At 39.9% G+C, this 17108-nt stretch overlaps 1 protein-coding gene across 8 annotated transcripts in view; it reads left to right on the forward strand.

The window, feature by feature from the left end:
• Positions 1 to 17108, forward strand: part of PLEKHG1 (pleckstrin homology and RhoGEF domain containing G1) — a 247112-nt gene that overhangs the window by 72423 nt on the left and 157581 nt on the right. For 5 of the 8 annotated variants that reach the window (XM_056567337.1, XM_056567336.1, XM_056567339.1 and 2 more), the window contains one exon: positions 3941 to 4015. The exons of 2 other annotated variants lie outside the window; for them this stretch is intronic. In XM_056567337.1, coding sequence (XP_056423312.1) covers positions 3941 to 4015 — 75 coding nt within the window. Of the gene's footprint in view, positions 1 to 3940; positions 4016 to 17108 lie in introns of those variants that run through there. One more of the 8 variants, XM_056567343.1, reaches the window with a different exon arrangement.

Below are 17108 nucleotides of genomic sequence, written 5' to 3' on the forward strand. Positions count from 1 at the left end.
TTTTTAAAGCACTTTTATGCATTTTAAGTATACTAAAACTCTTAAACATTTTGAAAACTTTTGAATCCTCTTGTGAGTGTTCAGTGTTTGGGAAACATCATCGAGAGTAAACTCCACCCACTAGCACAGTTACTACATGACCATTAGATGAAATCTGGTGAAAAATGTTAGCGTCATGGCCAAAAATGTTGGCACCCCTGATATTTTTCTAGAAAATGAAGTATTTCTCACAGAAAAGGATTGCAGTAACACATGTTTTGCTATACACATGTTTATTCCATTTGTGTGTATTGGAACTAAACCAAAAAAGGGAGGGAAAAAAGCAAATTGGATATAATGTCACATCAAACCCCAAAAATGGGCTGGAGAAAATCTTTGGCACCCTTAACTTAATATTTGGTTGCAAATCCTTTGGAACAAAATAACTGAAATCAGTCGCTTCCTATAACCATCAATAAGATTCTTACACCTCTCAGCCGGAATGTTGGACCACTCTTCCTTTGCAAACTGCTCCAGGTCTCTCTTATTGGAATGGCGCCTTTTCCCAACAGCAATTTTAAGATCTCTCCACAGGTGTTCAATGGGATTTAGATCTGGACTCATTGCTACCACTTCAGAACTCTCCACCACTTTGTTGCCTTCCATTTCTGGGTGCTTTTTGACATATGTTTGGGGTCATTGTCCTGCTGGAAGATATCGGACACTTTCTGACACTGGGCTGTACAGTGCAACCCAAAATCCATTGGTAATCCTCATATTTCATGAAGCCTTGCACACATTCAAGACACCCAGTGCCGGAGGTAAAAAAAACAACCCCAAAACATCATTGAACCTCCACCATATTTCACTGTAGGTACTGTGTTCTTTTCTTTGTAGGCCTCATTCCGTTTTCAGTAAACAGTAGAATGATGTGTTTTACCAAAAAGCTCTATCTTGGTCTCATCTGTCCACAAGATGTTTTCCCAGAAAGATTTTGTCTTACTCAAGTTCATTTTGGCAAAATGTAGTCTTGCTTTTTTATGTCTCTGTGTTAGCAGTGGGGTCCTCCTGGGTCTCCTGCCATAGCGTTTCATTTAATCTAAATTATGACAGATAGTTTGTGCTTACACTGATGCTCCCTGAACTTGCAGGACAGCTTGAATATCTTTGGAACTTGTTTGGGGCTGCTTATCCACCATCCGGACTATCCTGCGTTGACACCTTTCATCAATTTTTCTCCTCCATCCACGCCCAGGGAGATAAGCTACAGTGCCATGGGTTGCCAACTTCTTGATAATGTTGCGCACTGTGGACAAAGTCAAATCTAGGTCTCTGGAGATTGACTTGTAACCTTGAGATTGTAGATATTTTTCCACAATTTTGGTTCTAAAGTCCTCTGACAGTTCTCTTCTCCTTTTTCAGTAGTACATACTTAGTGTGACACACAGAGACACACAATGCAAAGACTAAGTGAACTTCTCTCCTTTTTATCTGCTTTCTGATGGGATTTTTATATTGCCCACACCTGTTACTTGCCCCAGGTGAGTTTAAAGCAGCATCACATGCTTGAAACAATTTTATTTTTCCACAATTTTTAAAGCGTGCCAATTATTTTGTCCAACCCATTTTTGGATTTTGGTGTGACATTATGTCCAATTTGCTTTTTTTTCCCTCCCTTTTTTGGTTTAGTTCCAATACACACAAGGGAATAAATATGTGTATAGAAAAACATGTGTTACTGCAATCCTTTTCTGTGAGAAATACTTCATTTCCTAGAAAAATTTCAGGGGTGCCAACATTTTTGGCCATGACTGTATATACATGTAGTGGCCAAAAATAATGCTATTCTTCATGAGCACACACAGTGGAGGCTGCTTCTTAAAAGTTACCTAAAATAATGGGTACACTTTACAGGTAATGTTTCTGCTGCTAAGATTTACAAACAACATTGGAGAGCTATTAGGGTATAAAAGTAAACTTTATGAAATTGCCTTTTTATTTCTCAGCCAAGTGTCAAGGAGGTTTAGCTTGGCTGCTCAAGTGTCACAGCCTGGCACACCTCCTTGTTTGTCCTTGCTTTCCATCTCCTTCTTGACTGACATAGAGCCCTGTACATAAGTTCAAGGATGGGCTAATCCTTGAACTTATGTACAGGACACCTCCCAATAGGGGACACCTCCCAACAGCGGACAGTTTTTAATTCCCCGGCAGAGTCTCATAATATTTAATGTATTTGCACCCGCCGAATAGGGGACATTCCGAATAGCGGTCGTGTACATACCCAATAGGGGACAAAACACTCCCAATAGGGGACAAAACACTCCCATAAGGGGACAAAACACTCCCAATAGAGGACAAAACACTTCCATAAGGGGACAAAACACTCCCAATAGGGGACAAAACACTCCGATAAGGGGACAAAACACTCCCACACAGGGCCGCCATCAGGGGGTACAGCCAATACCCCAGTAAGGGGCCCTGGCCCCTGCTGCACCCCCCCTGCAGAAGCCCCAGCACAGAAGCAGAAGACCGATATTTAAACAGTAATCTTCTGCTTCTGTACATCCGCCAGCCACATCATTCAACCCCCTCCTTCCCTGATCCCCCCCGTGCTGCTTTATTCTCCTGTGACAAATCCTCCCTCCCCCTTTATTACTCCTTGTGCCACATCATTTCCTCTTGATCCCCCCTGTGCTATTTAATTCCCCCTTTATTGCCCTCTGTGCAAATTCATTACCCCCTCTTTACCACCCCCTTTGCCATTTTATTCCCCCTTTATCCCCCTGTGCCACTTCATAAAGAGAGGAGGTGATGAATTTACACAGAGGTTAATGAAGGGGAAATGAAATGGCAGGGGGAGGGGGGAACAAGGGGAAATGATGTGGCACAGGGGGTAAGGGGGGGATAATTTGGCACAATGCACGGGGGAATAAGGGGGGGATGAAATTATATGGGGGGTGATAAGGGTACTTTAAACTACACGGGGAGATTCTACTGCAATATTGTTTTTTATTGTGTTTTATATGTAATTACACTCTGGGGTGAGCAAATACAGTATTCCATCAGTTAGGAAGAATTTTGAGCCTTTTTCCCAATAAGGGACATCTCTCAATAGCAGACACTTTTTTATTCCCGGTGAGTGTCCACTATTGGGAGATTCTACTGTGTGTGTATATATATATATATATATATATATATATATATATATATACATATATATATATATATATATATATATATATTATTCCTTAGGAGTCACATTGTGTGAACACATTGGAAGCCAAAGTGTTGGCAACATAAAAATGACAGTTTAATAACATAACATTTGGCTCAACAAACAAATCATGATACATTTTTTCTTTCTGCCAAATGATCTGATTCTGATTGAACTAACTAAACTGTTACCAGAATGACTATTTTGGCATCCATTTAAATCCTAGGAAAAATAGAATCTGTCAACAGATGTGTTAATTTACTGTATTATATAAAAGTAGGTGAATTGTGTGTGTACATTTTATGAATAACCATACTAAAGTATTATACATGTCAGCAATCAGTCCGATGGGCATATTTTTCAGAGGTAAATTGTTAGTACCAATGGTCAATGCTGAGCAGGACAAGGAAATTAATAATAATAAAAAAAAAAGCACAACAAAAACCAGTAGCGAGTGAACCGTTTTCTGTGAACAACTGAAAGCATGACTGTATGTAATGGATGTGTGACCCTCCAACAATTTAGTGCAATTATGGTGCGGTTCTCCTGTTTTCCTGATGGCCATACCTATACACAATCTTAAATGACTAGGACAGATCTTTTCAGTTTGTAAAGATGCAAGACAAAAAGAGAAAAATTAATGGAAACCTATCCTGAAACATTAGACTTAGCACTGTGTAAAGGTGTCCTTTGACTGGAATGTCTTGGCTCCGCGTGAGAATCCTTTCCATTCTTTGTGTCCTGCAGGTATTGCCAACCAGGTCTCAGCAGAGATGCCAGATAAAACACCAGAGGGTACAGAAACCACTTCGCAGAATGAAGGTGAGTATTATGTTCCTGACGGAGAGAAGCCTTTCTGTTTCCCAGCTGTACTGCAATACAATATAGCAGGACATCATTTCTGCAAGCAATTTTTAAACTCTATAATACACAATTCCAGTATGTTTTCAGTCTTTATTAAATGTTATATTTATGCTATTTTCTATTAAAAATGATATTGTCATTTTAAAAGGTAGCCGACAGTAGCATGCAATAGGAAAGATATATAGAAAAAATCTGCAAAGCTCTGCATCCAAGTAAAAACTGTGCATTTAGTTTTTGACTAGTTTTATGTTCAATATTTTTATTAAAGGGAAGCTGTCACCTGTTTTATGCTGTCCAAACAGCAGGCAGCATAAAACAGGTAGAGAGAGCAGGGTCCCAGAACATTATGATCTATTTGGAAACACTTGGGCATTTTAGAGAAATCATAGTTTGTCACCAAACAGATATATAAGGTAAGAATATTATTGCTGAAAAGCTGAGATACAGCAATAAACAATGTATGTACAAAAATAGAAAACTTTATTGGAATAGCACATGTAATAAATTGAGATAAAATAGCACAGTGCACAGAACTGATAAAATACAGGAGGTATAGGCAACAAACACGGGAGAAAAAAGATACAAGTGCCAATACATGGTAGTTTCAGGTATAAGTATATCATAATAGGTACATATCAACCCTACAAGCAATGATAACAGCCGAAACATAGGCACAAAAAGAAAACATAATAAATCAGTGTAGAGCCATATGCCACCTGCATTTACCCCAACACACGTTTCACGCTACTGCGCTTCGTCAAGCCACTTAGACCCAGGTAACTAGTCATATGGGCGATCCCCTTGTCTGCTCTCTGCCCCACCGACTGTTAGTGATGCTTCTTTTCATGTCTGGAGAAATGCGTCACTGATGGCCAGCAGGGTGAAGAGCAGCTAGTGACTATTTACCCAGCAGCTTTTTTAAACTATAATTTTTATGAAACGACTAAACATTTAGAGTAAATCATAGTGTTCTAGGACCCTGCTCCCTGAGCCTGTTGCATTTTGCTCCTGGCTTGGAAAGCATAAAACAGGTGACATTTTCCCTTTAAGGCTTTATGGCAACTGACTCAGGATTTACATGTTAAAGCCTTAACACACTCCATATAACCTTCAAGACAAAGTTGTACGGAGCCATAATAAAGGGTCTATATATTGGGTCTCTATCTATGATTTCATATGAAAGAACTGTGGCATGCTCCATTATATACCATATTAAAGAGGTGCTAAAAAATGTAAAACTCCTATTATATCCAAGCTGCCAAAATAAAAAAAATAAAAAAATATTGACTTATCTCCCACTGCTCCCCCACTGCTGCTGGTATCAATGTTCTATTTTCTGGTGCTGGTTGTAGGGCGCGGCACGTCAGACACTCAGCTAATCACCAGCCGAGGTGGGATATCGATGCAGATGCAAATTAGCTGAGCATTCATTAGGATATGTCCTATAACATTCATTAGGATATGTCCTATAACATTCATTAGGATATATCCTTACTACAGCATCCCATAATCTTCTATGGTTGTACAAAGCTGTTTCTGCATATGTCCCTGTCTCATGCTGCCCACGATTAATATTTTTGTACATATATCGCAAACGATAACAATACACATCATTTAGCCATGACAATAAGGCTAGGTTCATGCAGTACATTTTTGTTGCGATGTTAAGCATTTTTTGTTTAACCAACCAAAACAGAAGACACACGGTAAGATTGCACGTGAACCCAGCCTTAAACCACTCACAAGGGAAACGAATAACATTATGAATAACAGGATTATTTGTTATAACAACAAATGACAAGGGGTGGGATATGGAGTAGCTCACATACGTGAATACACCTCTTACATTTTTGTTTTTATTTTGTTATATCTTTTCTTTTGAGTTGTGACAACACTGAGAAAATGACACTCTGCTACAATGTAACCCATGGCAAAAAAAAGTTAGTACACCCCTAAATGTCCAAAATGGGCCCAATTAGCCCTTTTCCCTCCCCAGTGTCAAAGACTCTTCTAAAGATAAAGCACAAGATAGCCTCCTAACAGTTTTCTGTAGACAAGCAGCCTAAGGACATGGATTACTGTGGTCCCATGAGACCAAGATAAACGTATTTGGTTCAGATGGTGTTAAGCGTGTGTGGCAGCAACCAGGTGAGGAATACAAAGACAAGTGTGTCTTGCCTACAGTCAAGCATGGTGGTGGGAGTGTCATGGTCTGTACCTGCATGATTGCTTTTGGCACTAGGAAGCTACAGCACATTAAGAAGACCATGAATGTCAACATGTACTGTGACATACTGAAGAAGAGCATGATCCCCTCCCTTCGGAGACTGGGCCACAGGGCAGTATTCCAACTGGTTAATGACCCCAAACACACCTCCAAGATGACCATGGACTTGCTAAAGAAGCTGGGGATTAGTAGTGACCAAGAATGTCTCCAGACCTAAATCCTATTGAGCATCTGTGGGGCATCCATAAACAGACTGTGGGGGAACTGAAGATCTCTAACAACCACCAGCTCTGTGTGTCCTCATGGAGGAGTGAAAGAGGACTCCAGGGACAACCTGTGAAACTCTAAGAGGCTTAAGACAGTGCTGGAAAATAATGGTGGCCACACAAAATATTGACACTTTGGGCCCAGTTTTGACATTTTCCTTTAGGGGTGTACTCACTTGTTCCCAAGGTTTAGACATTTATGGCTGGGTGTTGAGTTATTTTGGGGGGGACACAACATTAAACCCTGTTATACAGGCTGTGCACTCACTACTTTACATTGTAGCAGAGTGTCATTTCTTTAGTGTTATCACATGAAAAGATATAATAGAATATTTACATAAATGTGAGGGGTGGACACACTTATGTGAGCTACTGTTTGAGGCTGAAGTGACAGTCCGTTCTTGAAGTTAGTGTGCTGAAAAATGGGCAAGCGTAAGGATCTGAGTGACTGTGACAATGGAAAAACTGTCACAACTGTTACACTATAAAAAAAAAAAAATCCAAAAACGTATGCCTAAGTGTATAGCCTAAGTGTAACAGTGTTTGTCTTTAGAGGCTGTAGATTTCTGCGTTGCGATAACTGATCATGAATATGTTTAGTCTTGTAAACACGACAAGCCTCCAGCTATACATTCTGCCAGTTCTTTCTCTTTTACTTCCCAGCATGGAACCAATGTCCATGAAGATTGATTTCACCTAGTCCTACATCCATTGTGCAATCACCTTGCTGGGGGCTGGAAGTTTAACAAAGATCAGTTTTGACCGCAAATCATTTCTATTACACAGTGTTTAACTCCTTCACGTTTAACTCCTTCACGTCCCCTTTGCTGCTCATAAGCCCATTCACTTCAATTTGTCTTGTAGTATAAGTACAATTTTATTTTCCTACAAAAGTATAAATGGCTATTAATCGGAGATGGACACATATTGCAGATAATAATTTTTCTCTAGCACATGTGGTCACAAAGATTAAAATCAAACTTTATTAAGTCCATATAAAAAAAAATTATGCAGCATACAGATGCCATTAAAGACAATTTATGTTGCCAGAACATTTTGGTGTAAATGTCAAAGCCTTTCGGGCCCCTCCTCAGGCCCATACTAATACATCCAGTGAACCCATGTCATTTAATAGTAAACTCTGTGTGGCTCGGCTGCACTGTGTACCCTAAAGGGTTTATTTGCTCTTGAACAAGAATGAGTACATATTAGCAGGGCAACTGAAATTTATTGTATGCACAAGCATATGTACTAACTACAGTCTAACTTTCATTTCTAGTTTTCTTCCCTTAGTTCAGTGACATACTCTGGTAAAAAGTTCTGTTCCTGAAATAACAAGTTCTGTACTTAAAGGGGTACTCCACTGGAAAACATTTTTTTTAAATCAACTGGTGCCAGAAAGTTAAACAGATTTGTAAATTACTTCTATTTAAAAATCGTAATCCTTCTAGTATTTTTTAGCTGCTATATGCTCCACAGGAAGTTATTCTCGAATTTCCTTTCAGTCTGACCACAGTGCTCTCTGCTGACACCTCTGTTCATGTCAGGAACTGTCCAAAGCAGGAGAGTTTGCTATGAGGATTTGCTCCTACTCCGGAGATTTCCTGACATGGACAGAGGTGTCAACAGAGAGCACTGTGGTCAGACAGAAAGGAAATTCAAAAAGAAAAAAAACTTCCTGTGGAGCATATAGCAGCTAAAAAATACTAGAAGGATTAAGATTTTTAAATAGTAATTTACAAATCTGTTTAACTTTCTGGCAATGTTTCCCCATTACGGTCGCCTTGTCCATATGTACTGTAAGAAAATAAATAAGTCCCTGTCTACAGTATTTGAAGCAGTGAGTGCTCCATTATTCTTGTCTTTGCTTGATATATATTAAAAAATGTTTTCTTCCAGTGGAGTACCCCTTTAACCAATAGCCCAAAAAGGGTATGTGTAACACTTTCTAAGAGCCCTAAAAGATCAGTATAACACTGTTAGGTCACCTAGGAGTGCATCTATGTACTTCTTAGATGTTTTTAAGGAAAAGCCAATTTCAGGTAGGTCAACATATATGGCTATGGGTAAACGGATGGTACCCAAAAATGATCTCTTTTTAGAAGCAGGTGCCTGATGGTGTTTATACACACAGTGAGGTATTAAAAGAAGCAATGTTTTTTTCCATGTATTCCAAAAATGATCCTTTTTTTGGAGTAGCAACAGGAATGTGTAGAAGCAATTTACATTCAAGAAAGTGCACAATAGGGACACAAAACCCTCTATGCACAGCTTTGTCCCAATTAGTGTATAACAAAAAACTGTCACACTTAACTTAAATAAAATAGCATTTTGCATGGACAGAACATTTGCAAAATTCTCCGTAGTGCTGCTTTAATTCAATGATTATATATGTGTGTGGTCCTACTCCTATCTGTGTTGTTCACTGTATAGTGTCCCTCACAGAGATCTTCTTCTAACACCTGTTATCTCTAAAATGGCGGCTAAAGCTATGTACATATGCTTTTATAGTGGCTTTGACATCACTCTGATCCTGCGTCCTGAGAAATGTTTGAAGGGCATTAGGAGATTCCCTGAGGTCATCCTTCCTCCTCTTTTCTGTCACAAGGTTCTGACGAATAGCCTGAAGTCCGAGTTCTAGCCGAACTGAACTTTTAGCACAGTTCTTACCGAACTCAAGTTTTAACAGTTCCCTCATCTCTACACTTGACTTGAAAAGGAAACTGAAACTGATATTTTTCCAGTTTTCTCAAGGAGTGAGCTTATTTATACAGGTCAGACTCAGTATAATAGAAAAGAAAAGACAGAGATCTTGATGCTAGGTCATGGCAACACTTAGTCATCCACCAAGAGGACCTGCTGTTTGTTGTGCCACCTCTTTTCATGCTGCTTGCATTGTCTGTGGGCTAGAAGGGTAGCATGACCATTAGACTTGTTCTGTTCACCTAACATTGAGAAGGTTGACACTATAAACAAGTGGAGTGGTTTAAACTTGAGTGCCTCTACAAGGGGTTAATAGCAGTTGCATAGGCTGCTTTAATTATGTGGATGCCATTGACTGGATATGATTCCTCAATGTTTCATATCAGTCTAAAACATACAGTGATTTGCAAATATATTCAACCCCCTAAATTTACAAATACGGTAAAACCAAATTATTCCAGTTTGTAATATTTTTGCAAATCGATTGTGTTTAAAGGGGTTTTGCAACCACAGGATAGTGGAAAAGTCTCGGATCATGTGGGGGTTCTGACTGCTGGGATTGCCCCATGATCTAGAGAACTGGACTCCCAAATGGGACTCTGAATAGAGAAGCAATGCCATGACTCTACTGCTACTCCATTCAATGCCTATGGGAATTTCAAAGATAGCTATGTGGTCAGTCCCCCAAGATTAGACCCTTATCTGTTGATAAGAGGGAGGTGTCTATGGTGGCAAAACACTTTAAAGTTAATTTTCATCCTTATTTTTAGCAGATTTTAAAATACAATTAAAAACTGAGAAACGAAGGTGGGCACAAGGTACCCCAGTCAGACACAGGGTTGTGAGGTTTGTTGTGATTTAGAATAAAATCAACTATGGGGACATGCTTTTTTAAACTTATGTATGGCCCAATAAAATACCTATGAACAATGTGAAGGGGAAGCTGTGATTTTATTCTTCGAGTTACTGTCCTATGCATTCTTTCTGGTCAGTTTATCCTCAGATTTCATATAATATAATATCACAGTTTTGATCTCTCCAAAGGTCCTGCTGAGCTATTCTGTACAAATGTTTGCTCTGATCTTCAATCGAAAGTTTTAAAATGTTATTCTCAGACTCCTGCCGAGAGTTGACTTCCACAAAGCATTGTTCAGCTATATTTCCCACCTCTCTGTGCTCCCAAATTAAATTCTAATGGGTGTTGCAGAAACTAAACAAATTTGTGGAAGATATATTTATCTTACATTAATGCAAAAAAGTTATCCAAAGAAAAGTAGCTCCTATTCTTACATTATGAATATGAAGTTTAAAAAACTGAGTTTGTTGGTGGACAGACTTACATGAAACAGTTCCTATATCTATCTATCTATCTATCTATCTATCTATCTATCTAACTATCCATCCTCAATCTATCTTTTTATTTATCTGTCTATCCTCAATCTGTCTATCTATCTACAGTGGGGCAGCCACCAATTGTGCAAGTTCTCCCACTTAAAAAGACAACTATCCACAACCTCAAACAGTCACCCTCCAAACCCCACTATGGCCAAGACCAAAGAGCTGTCGAAGGACATCAGAAACAAAATTGGAGACCTGCACCAGGCTGGGAAGACTGAGTCTGCAATAGGCAAGCAACTTGGTGTGAAGAAATCAACTGTGGGAGCAATTATTAGAAAATGGAAGACATACAAGACCACTAATAATATCCCTTGATCTGGGACTCAACACAAGATCTCACCCCGTGGTGTCAAAATATTCACAAGAATGGTGAGCAAAAATCCCAGAACCACATGGTGGGGCCTAGTGGATGACCTGCAGAGCGCTGGGACCAAAGTAACAAAGACTACCATCAGTAACACACTACACCGCCAGGGACTCATATCATGCAGTGCCAGACGTGTCCCCCGGCTTAAGCCAGTACACGTCCGGGCCCGTCTGAAGTTTGCTAGAGAGCATTTGGATGATCCAGAAGAGTATTGGAGAGAATGTCATATGGTTAGATGAAACCAAAATAGAACTTTTTGGTAAAAACTCAACTCGTTGTGTTTGGAGGAGAAAGAATGCTGAGTTGCATCTAAAGAACACCCTACCTACTGTGAAACATGGGTGTGGAAACATCATGCTTTGGGGCTGTTTTTTCTGCTAAGGGACCATGACGACTGATTCGTGTAAAGGAAAGGAAGAATGTATTGTGAGATTTTGAGTGAAGACCTCCTTCCATCAGCAAAGGCATTGAAGATGAAACGTGGCTGGGTCTTTCAGCATGACAATGATCCCAAACACACCGAGTGGCTTTGTAAGAAGCATTTCAAGGTCCTGGAGTGGCCTAGCCAGTCTCCAGATCTCAACTCCATAGAAAACCTTTGGAGGGAGTTGAAAGTCTGTGTTTCCCAGGAACAGCCCCAAAACATCACTGCTCTAGAAGAGATCTGCATGGTGGAATGGGCCAAAATACCAGAAACAGTGTATGAAAACCTTGAGAATACTTACAGAAAACGTTTGACCTCTGTCATTGCCAACAAAGGGTATATAACAAGGTATCGAGATAAAAAAAAATTTTATTGACCAAATACTTATTTTCCACCATAATATGCAGCTAAATTCTTTAAATATCAGATAATGTGATTTTATGGATTTTTTTTCTCATTATGTCTCTCATAGTTGAGGTATACCTATCATAAAAATTACAGGCCTCTCTCATCTTTTTAAGTGGGAGAACTTGCACAATTGGTGGCTGACTAAATACTTTTTTGCCCCACTGTATCTATCTATCTATCTATCTATCTATCTAGAAAACAAAAAGTTAGCAGCGCACCGTCAGAGCAGTAGAAAATGGGTGCAGTTCTGTGGGGGTCCCCGATCACAGGACTCCAGACTTCACATGGGTAAAAGAACACTGCAACACTCCAGAGCTTGTAGAAAAACTTGTAAAAAGTGTTTATTCCATCATAGTACAGAAGGCAATGTTTCAGCTGCTAACATCCGGCTTTTTTCAAGCAATTTACACAGTGCACATGAGGAGGTATAAATATGGTGGACACAGTGACATCATCGCTTACATCATACATTTGAATACAGATAATAATAAGTGTAAACATAGGTGACTACTAACAATCAGTGCAGAGTTAAGGTGCATCCATAGTACGGCAGTATCCATATATAGGGGCACAAGATGTACAGTATTAGTGAGGCAAAAGATAATAAAACAAAGTGGAAATAATGGACTCTAGACGAACCCGGTATGATAGGCATGAATGCTCCGGTATCGTTGTCATAATTAGACGCATGCCCGCTGTCGGGAGCGAGTGTAAACAAAGACCACGAGGGTCAGCCAGAAATGCGTATGTCTGCGCATGAGCACCGGAATCCAGAGCGCCGCGCAGACATACTGGATACTGGCATATAATTTAGAGGAAGTATGCGCAGGCGCACAAAGCGTACGTATGTGAGTAAGGGCAAAATAGTATGGGCAGAGCAATAACACAGTATAAGATGTCATTGTGAATAGATAAAGGCCAAATAATAATGTGGACACAATAGAGGCACAGTATACAATGTCAGAAATGGTGAGTGATTGCAATACAATGGCATAAAAAATATTAGCAGTGAATAAAGCAAAAGAAAAACATGGGTCACAAAAAGCAAAGCACATACAGACCAAGGACACAGCAATCTGGACCCCTCTAGGGATATGTAGCCGTAACGCAGGGCATAAATGTCCCAGGAAAAGGCAACAGGTGGCTCAGTGGTCTCTATCTATCTCTATCTATCCTCTATCTTTCTTTCTATATAGGAAGTAATATGGCTCTGTATTTGTATTAACATGGAATAAAGCTTTGTCACTTTTCAAACCTGAGTGCTGCGGCTGCCCTCTATTTTCTGGGTATCTATTTAAAAATCAAGTAGATAAAATAGAAAGGGGGTGCAGGCAATTATTCAGGGACAGTCCACAAATCCCATCTGCTAAACAAAATCCAAATCCAATGCAGCACTCCAGAGTTTAAAAGGGGGGGAAAAAATTTAATTCATCAAAAACATGTTATAAAGTAGGCCTACTTTGTAATTACATGCTTTTATGGATTAAAAAACTTTTTTCACTTTTTAAACTCTGTAGTGCTGCATTGGATTTGGATTTTATCTATCTATCTATCTAGCTATTTATCTTTCTATATACATTCTATCAATACTTCCAAATGGCTAGAGATATTTTGATGAAACTTGGTGCACATTACTTATGTGTCAATTAAAAATATAATGAAAAATAAATAAAATATAACAATATAATCAAGTTAAATCAACCCTTACCCACTCCCATTTGCGTGGGTGTTTTTTTTTTGTCAAGTTCCATACAAGTCTTTGGGACTTCTGGTACATGTCCTGATCGTGTTCCTCTCGGACTGCAGAGATTGCACAGGACTTTTAAGAATCCCGCCAACTGACCTGTAACCAGGTGAAGAAAACAGTGCAGGAGATGGGACATAAGGTCAGCATACAAGGATAGGGTATGAGTATGGGATATGAGGACAGAATGTGAGATGGGATATGAGGACAGAATGTGAGATGGGATATGAGGACAGAATGTGAGATGGGATATGAGGACAGAATGTGAGATGGGATATGAGGACAGGATATGAAGATGGCTTATAAGGAAGGAATAAGAGGTCGGAATATGAGGACGGGATATGAGGATGACTTATGAGGTTGGGATATGAGGACATAAGCGCCATTGTAGTTTTTTTCTCTCCCACAAGGTTAAGGTGAGTATTTAATATGCATGTCATCTAAATCCAACCATACATTTTGGTTGTTATTGTGTCCTGACATAAATTAATAAAAATATACTTTTTGAATTGGGCATTTGGCTTCATTGGCCATTTAATATTTTAAACACCTTGATCTGCACTTTACACTTGCACTTTGTTACCCAAATACAAGTCATGGGCATGAGACAGGAACAGACTCCCTTATTACAACCGTCTATGATTCACTCTAAATTGATGCAGCTTGTCAGAAGAGTTAGTGTAGAAAAGAGCAGAGAAAAGAGCTTTGAGGGTGCGTTCACACGCTCTTTGTTTTTGCGGGTTTTCCGCAGTGTATTTGAAAGGGGCGGGCTCTTGTTGGCTGTCCATAGCAGATTGTCCGCGGCGGAATTTATGCTGCGAAAAATCCGCCGCAGTCCCTACTGACTTCAATGGGGCTTGCGGCGGATTTTCCGCAGCGTAAATTACGCCGCGGACAATCTGCTATGGACAGCCAACAAGAGCCCGCCCCTTTCAAATACGCTGCGGAAAACCCGCAAAAACAAAGAGCGTGTGAACACACCCTGAGTCAACAGGGCAGTCCCAAACAGCTTCTTCCTGCCCTGCTGGGCTTGACTGACAGATCTAGACATATTTATGTTTTAGGAAAGATCTAAAGATCAAACTAAAGGGTGAAGGTTTGATCATGGAGATCCTTAAAGGGGTTTTCTGGGCAGGGAGGTTTTTTTTTTTCATCATTCAAAGTTTTATTTCAAGAATACAAAGAAACAGAAAACAAGGCAGACAAAGAAATCTGACAAACATAAACAAAATACGGGTTTTTTAATTTATTCCTGAGGCTGCACAGAAAATAACAAAGAAACATTCTTACTCATCCATCTGTGAAACTCTTCTTCCAGGTCCCTGTGATGTTTTATGTAGAGAGGAATTGTCCACTCTAATAATTGTGCTGAGCGGGCAGTTCCGGCCCACACAGAACCTCACAGTAACTCGAAAGCAGACCAAACACTCGTGAAACTGGGAGCAGCAGAAGAGCAGGCCTGATTAGTAAACTTCTTTCTTATTTTTCCTGGTTTTCCTGCACCGCCAGGATTAATAGAAAAAAAAAAAACTTTCTGCCCAGAAAGCCCCTTCAACCCCTTAAGGACTCAGCCCATTTTGGCCTTAAGGACTCAGACAATTTAATTTTTACGTTTTCATTTTTTCCTCCTCGCCTTCTAAAAATCATAACTCTTTTATATTTTCATCCACAGACTAGTATGAGGGCTTGTTTTTTGCGCGACCAGTTGTCCTTTGTAATGACATCACTCATTATATCATAAAATGTATGGCGCAACCAAAAAACACTATTTTTGTGGGGAAATTAAAATGAAAAACGCAATTTTGCTAATTTTGGAAGGTTTTGTTTTCATGCCGTGCAATTTATGGTAAAAATGACATGTGTTCTTTATTCTGAGGGTCAATACGATTAAAATGATACCCATTATAACCTACTTTTATATTATTGTTGCGCTTAAAAAAAATCACAAACTTTTTAACCAAATTAGTACGTTTATAATCCCTTTATTTTGATGACCTCTAACTTTTTTATTTTTCCGTATAAGCGGCGGTATGGGGGCTCATTTTTTGCGCCATGATCTGTACTTTGTTTTGATACCACATTTGCATATAAAAAACTTTTAATACATTTTTTATAATTTTTTTTTTATAAAATGTATTAAAAAAGTAGGAATTTTGGACTTTTTTTTTTTTTTCGTTCACGCCGTTCACCGTACGGGATCATTAACATTTTATTTTAATAGTTCGGACATTTACGCACGCGGCGATACCAAATATGTCTATAAAAAATGTTTTTTACGCTTTTTGGGGGTAAAATAGGAAAAAAACGGACGTTTTACTTTTTTATTGGGGGAGGGGATTTTTCACCTTTTTTTTACTTTTACTTTTAAATTTTTTTACATTTTTTTTTACACTTGAATAGTCCCCATAGGGGACTATTCATAGCAATACCATGATTGCTAATACTGATCTGTTCTATGTATAGGACATAGAACAGATCAGTATTATCGGTCATCTTCTGCTCTGGTCTGCTCGGACGGAGGAAGGAGAGGGGACCTCCGTGCGGCGTTATGAATGATCGGATCCCCGCAGCAGCGCTGCGGGCGATCCGATCATTCAATGAAATCGCGGAATGCCGCAGATGCCGGGATCTGTATTGATCCCGGCACCTGAGGGGTTAAAGGCGGACGCCTGCGATATCGCGGGCGTCGGCCATTGCCGGCGGGTCCCTGGCTGCGATCAGCAGCCGGGATCAGCCGCGCATGACACGGGCATCGCTCCGATGCCCGCGGTTATGCACAGGACGTAAATGTACGTCCTGGTGCGTTAAGTACCACCTTACCAGGACGTACATTTACGTTCTGCGTCCTTAAGGGGTTAAAGTGGTTGTGCGCTGCCCTTCCCAGAGGTTGTGCCCCCTTCCCATAGACTTTCGTTGAGGGGGCGGGCGTGACATCACGAGGGGGCTGGGCGTGACGTCACGTCCGGCGGCCGCGAACACGGAAGCCTGCACACAGCGTTCAGAGTAATGAACTTCCAGACGCTGCGTGCGGACCTCCGAAAAGCAGGGCAGCGCACAACCCCTTTAAGATTGTTCTCCACTTACTGAACCCAGACTTGGTCCATCATTGTGTATCCACTTATTACAGATCCTCTTCTATGTACAGCCCCTCCAAACTACACATCTGTTCCTGAAGCCCTGATCTTGTAACTTATTGTAACCTGTTCCCATAATCAGTAATCTGTATTTCACAATAAGGCTATGTTCACATGGAGAAAACTCTGCTACTCTGCTCAAATTTCATTCAGAAAAGCAGGCTGCAGATGTTTCCCCGTTTTGCGGAATTCTAGCAGAATTTTTGTGCTTTCAAAACACAGATTCCCTTCAAATTCAAAGTCCTATTAACTTAAAGGGGTTATCCAGGAAGAAACTTTTGTTTATATATCAACTGGCTCCAGAAAGTTAAACAGATTTGTAAATTTCTTCTATTAAAACATCTTAATCCTTTTAGTACTTTTGAGCTGCTGAAGTGGAG

The sequence above is a fragment of the Hyla sarda genome, chromosome 3 (genome assembly GCF_029499605.1).
Source record: "Hyla sarda isolate aHylSar1 chromosome 3, aHylSar1.hap1, whole genome shotgun sequence".
Classification (NCBI taxonomy): Eukaryota; Metazoa; Chordata; class Amphibia; order Anura; family Hylidae; genus Hyla; species Hyla sarda.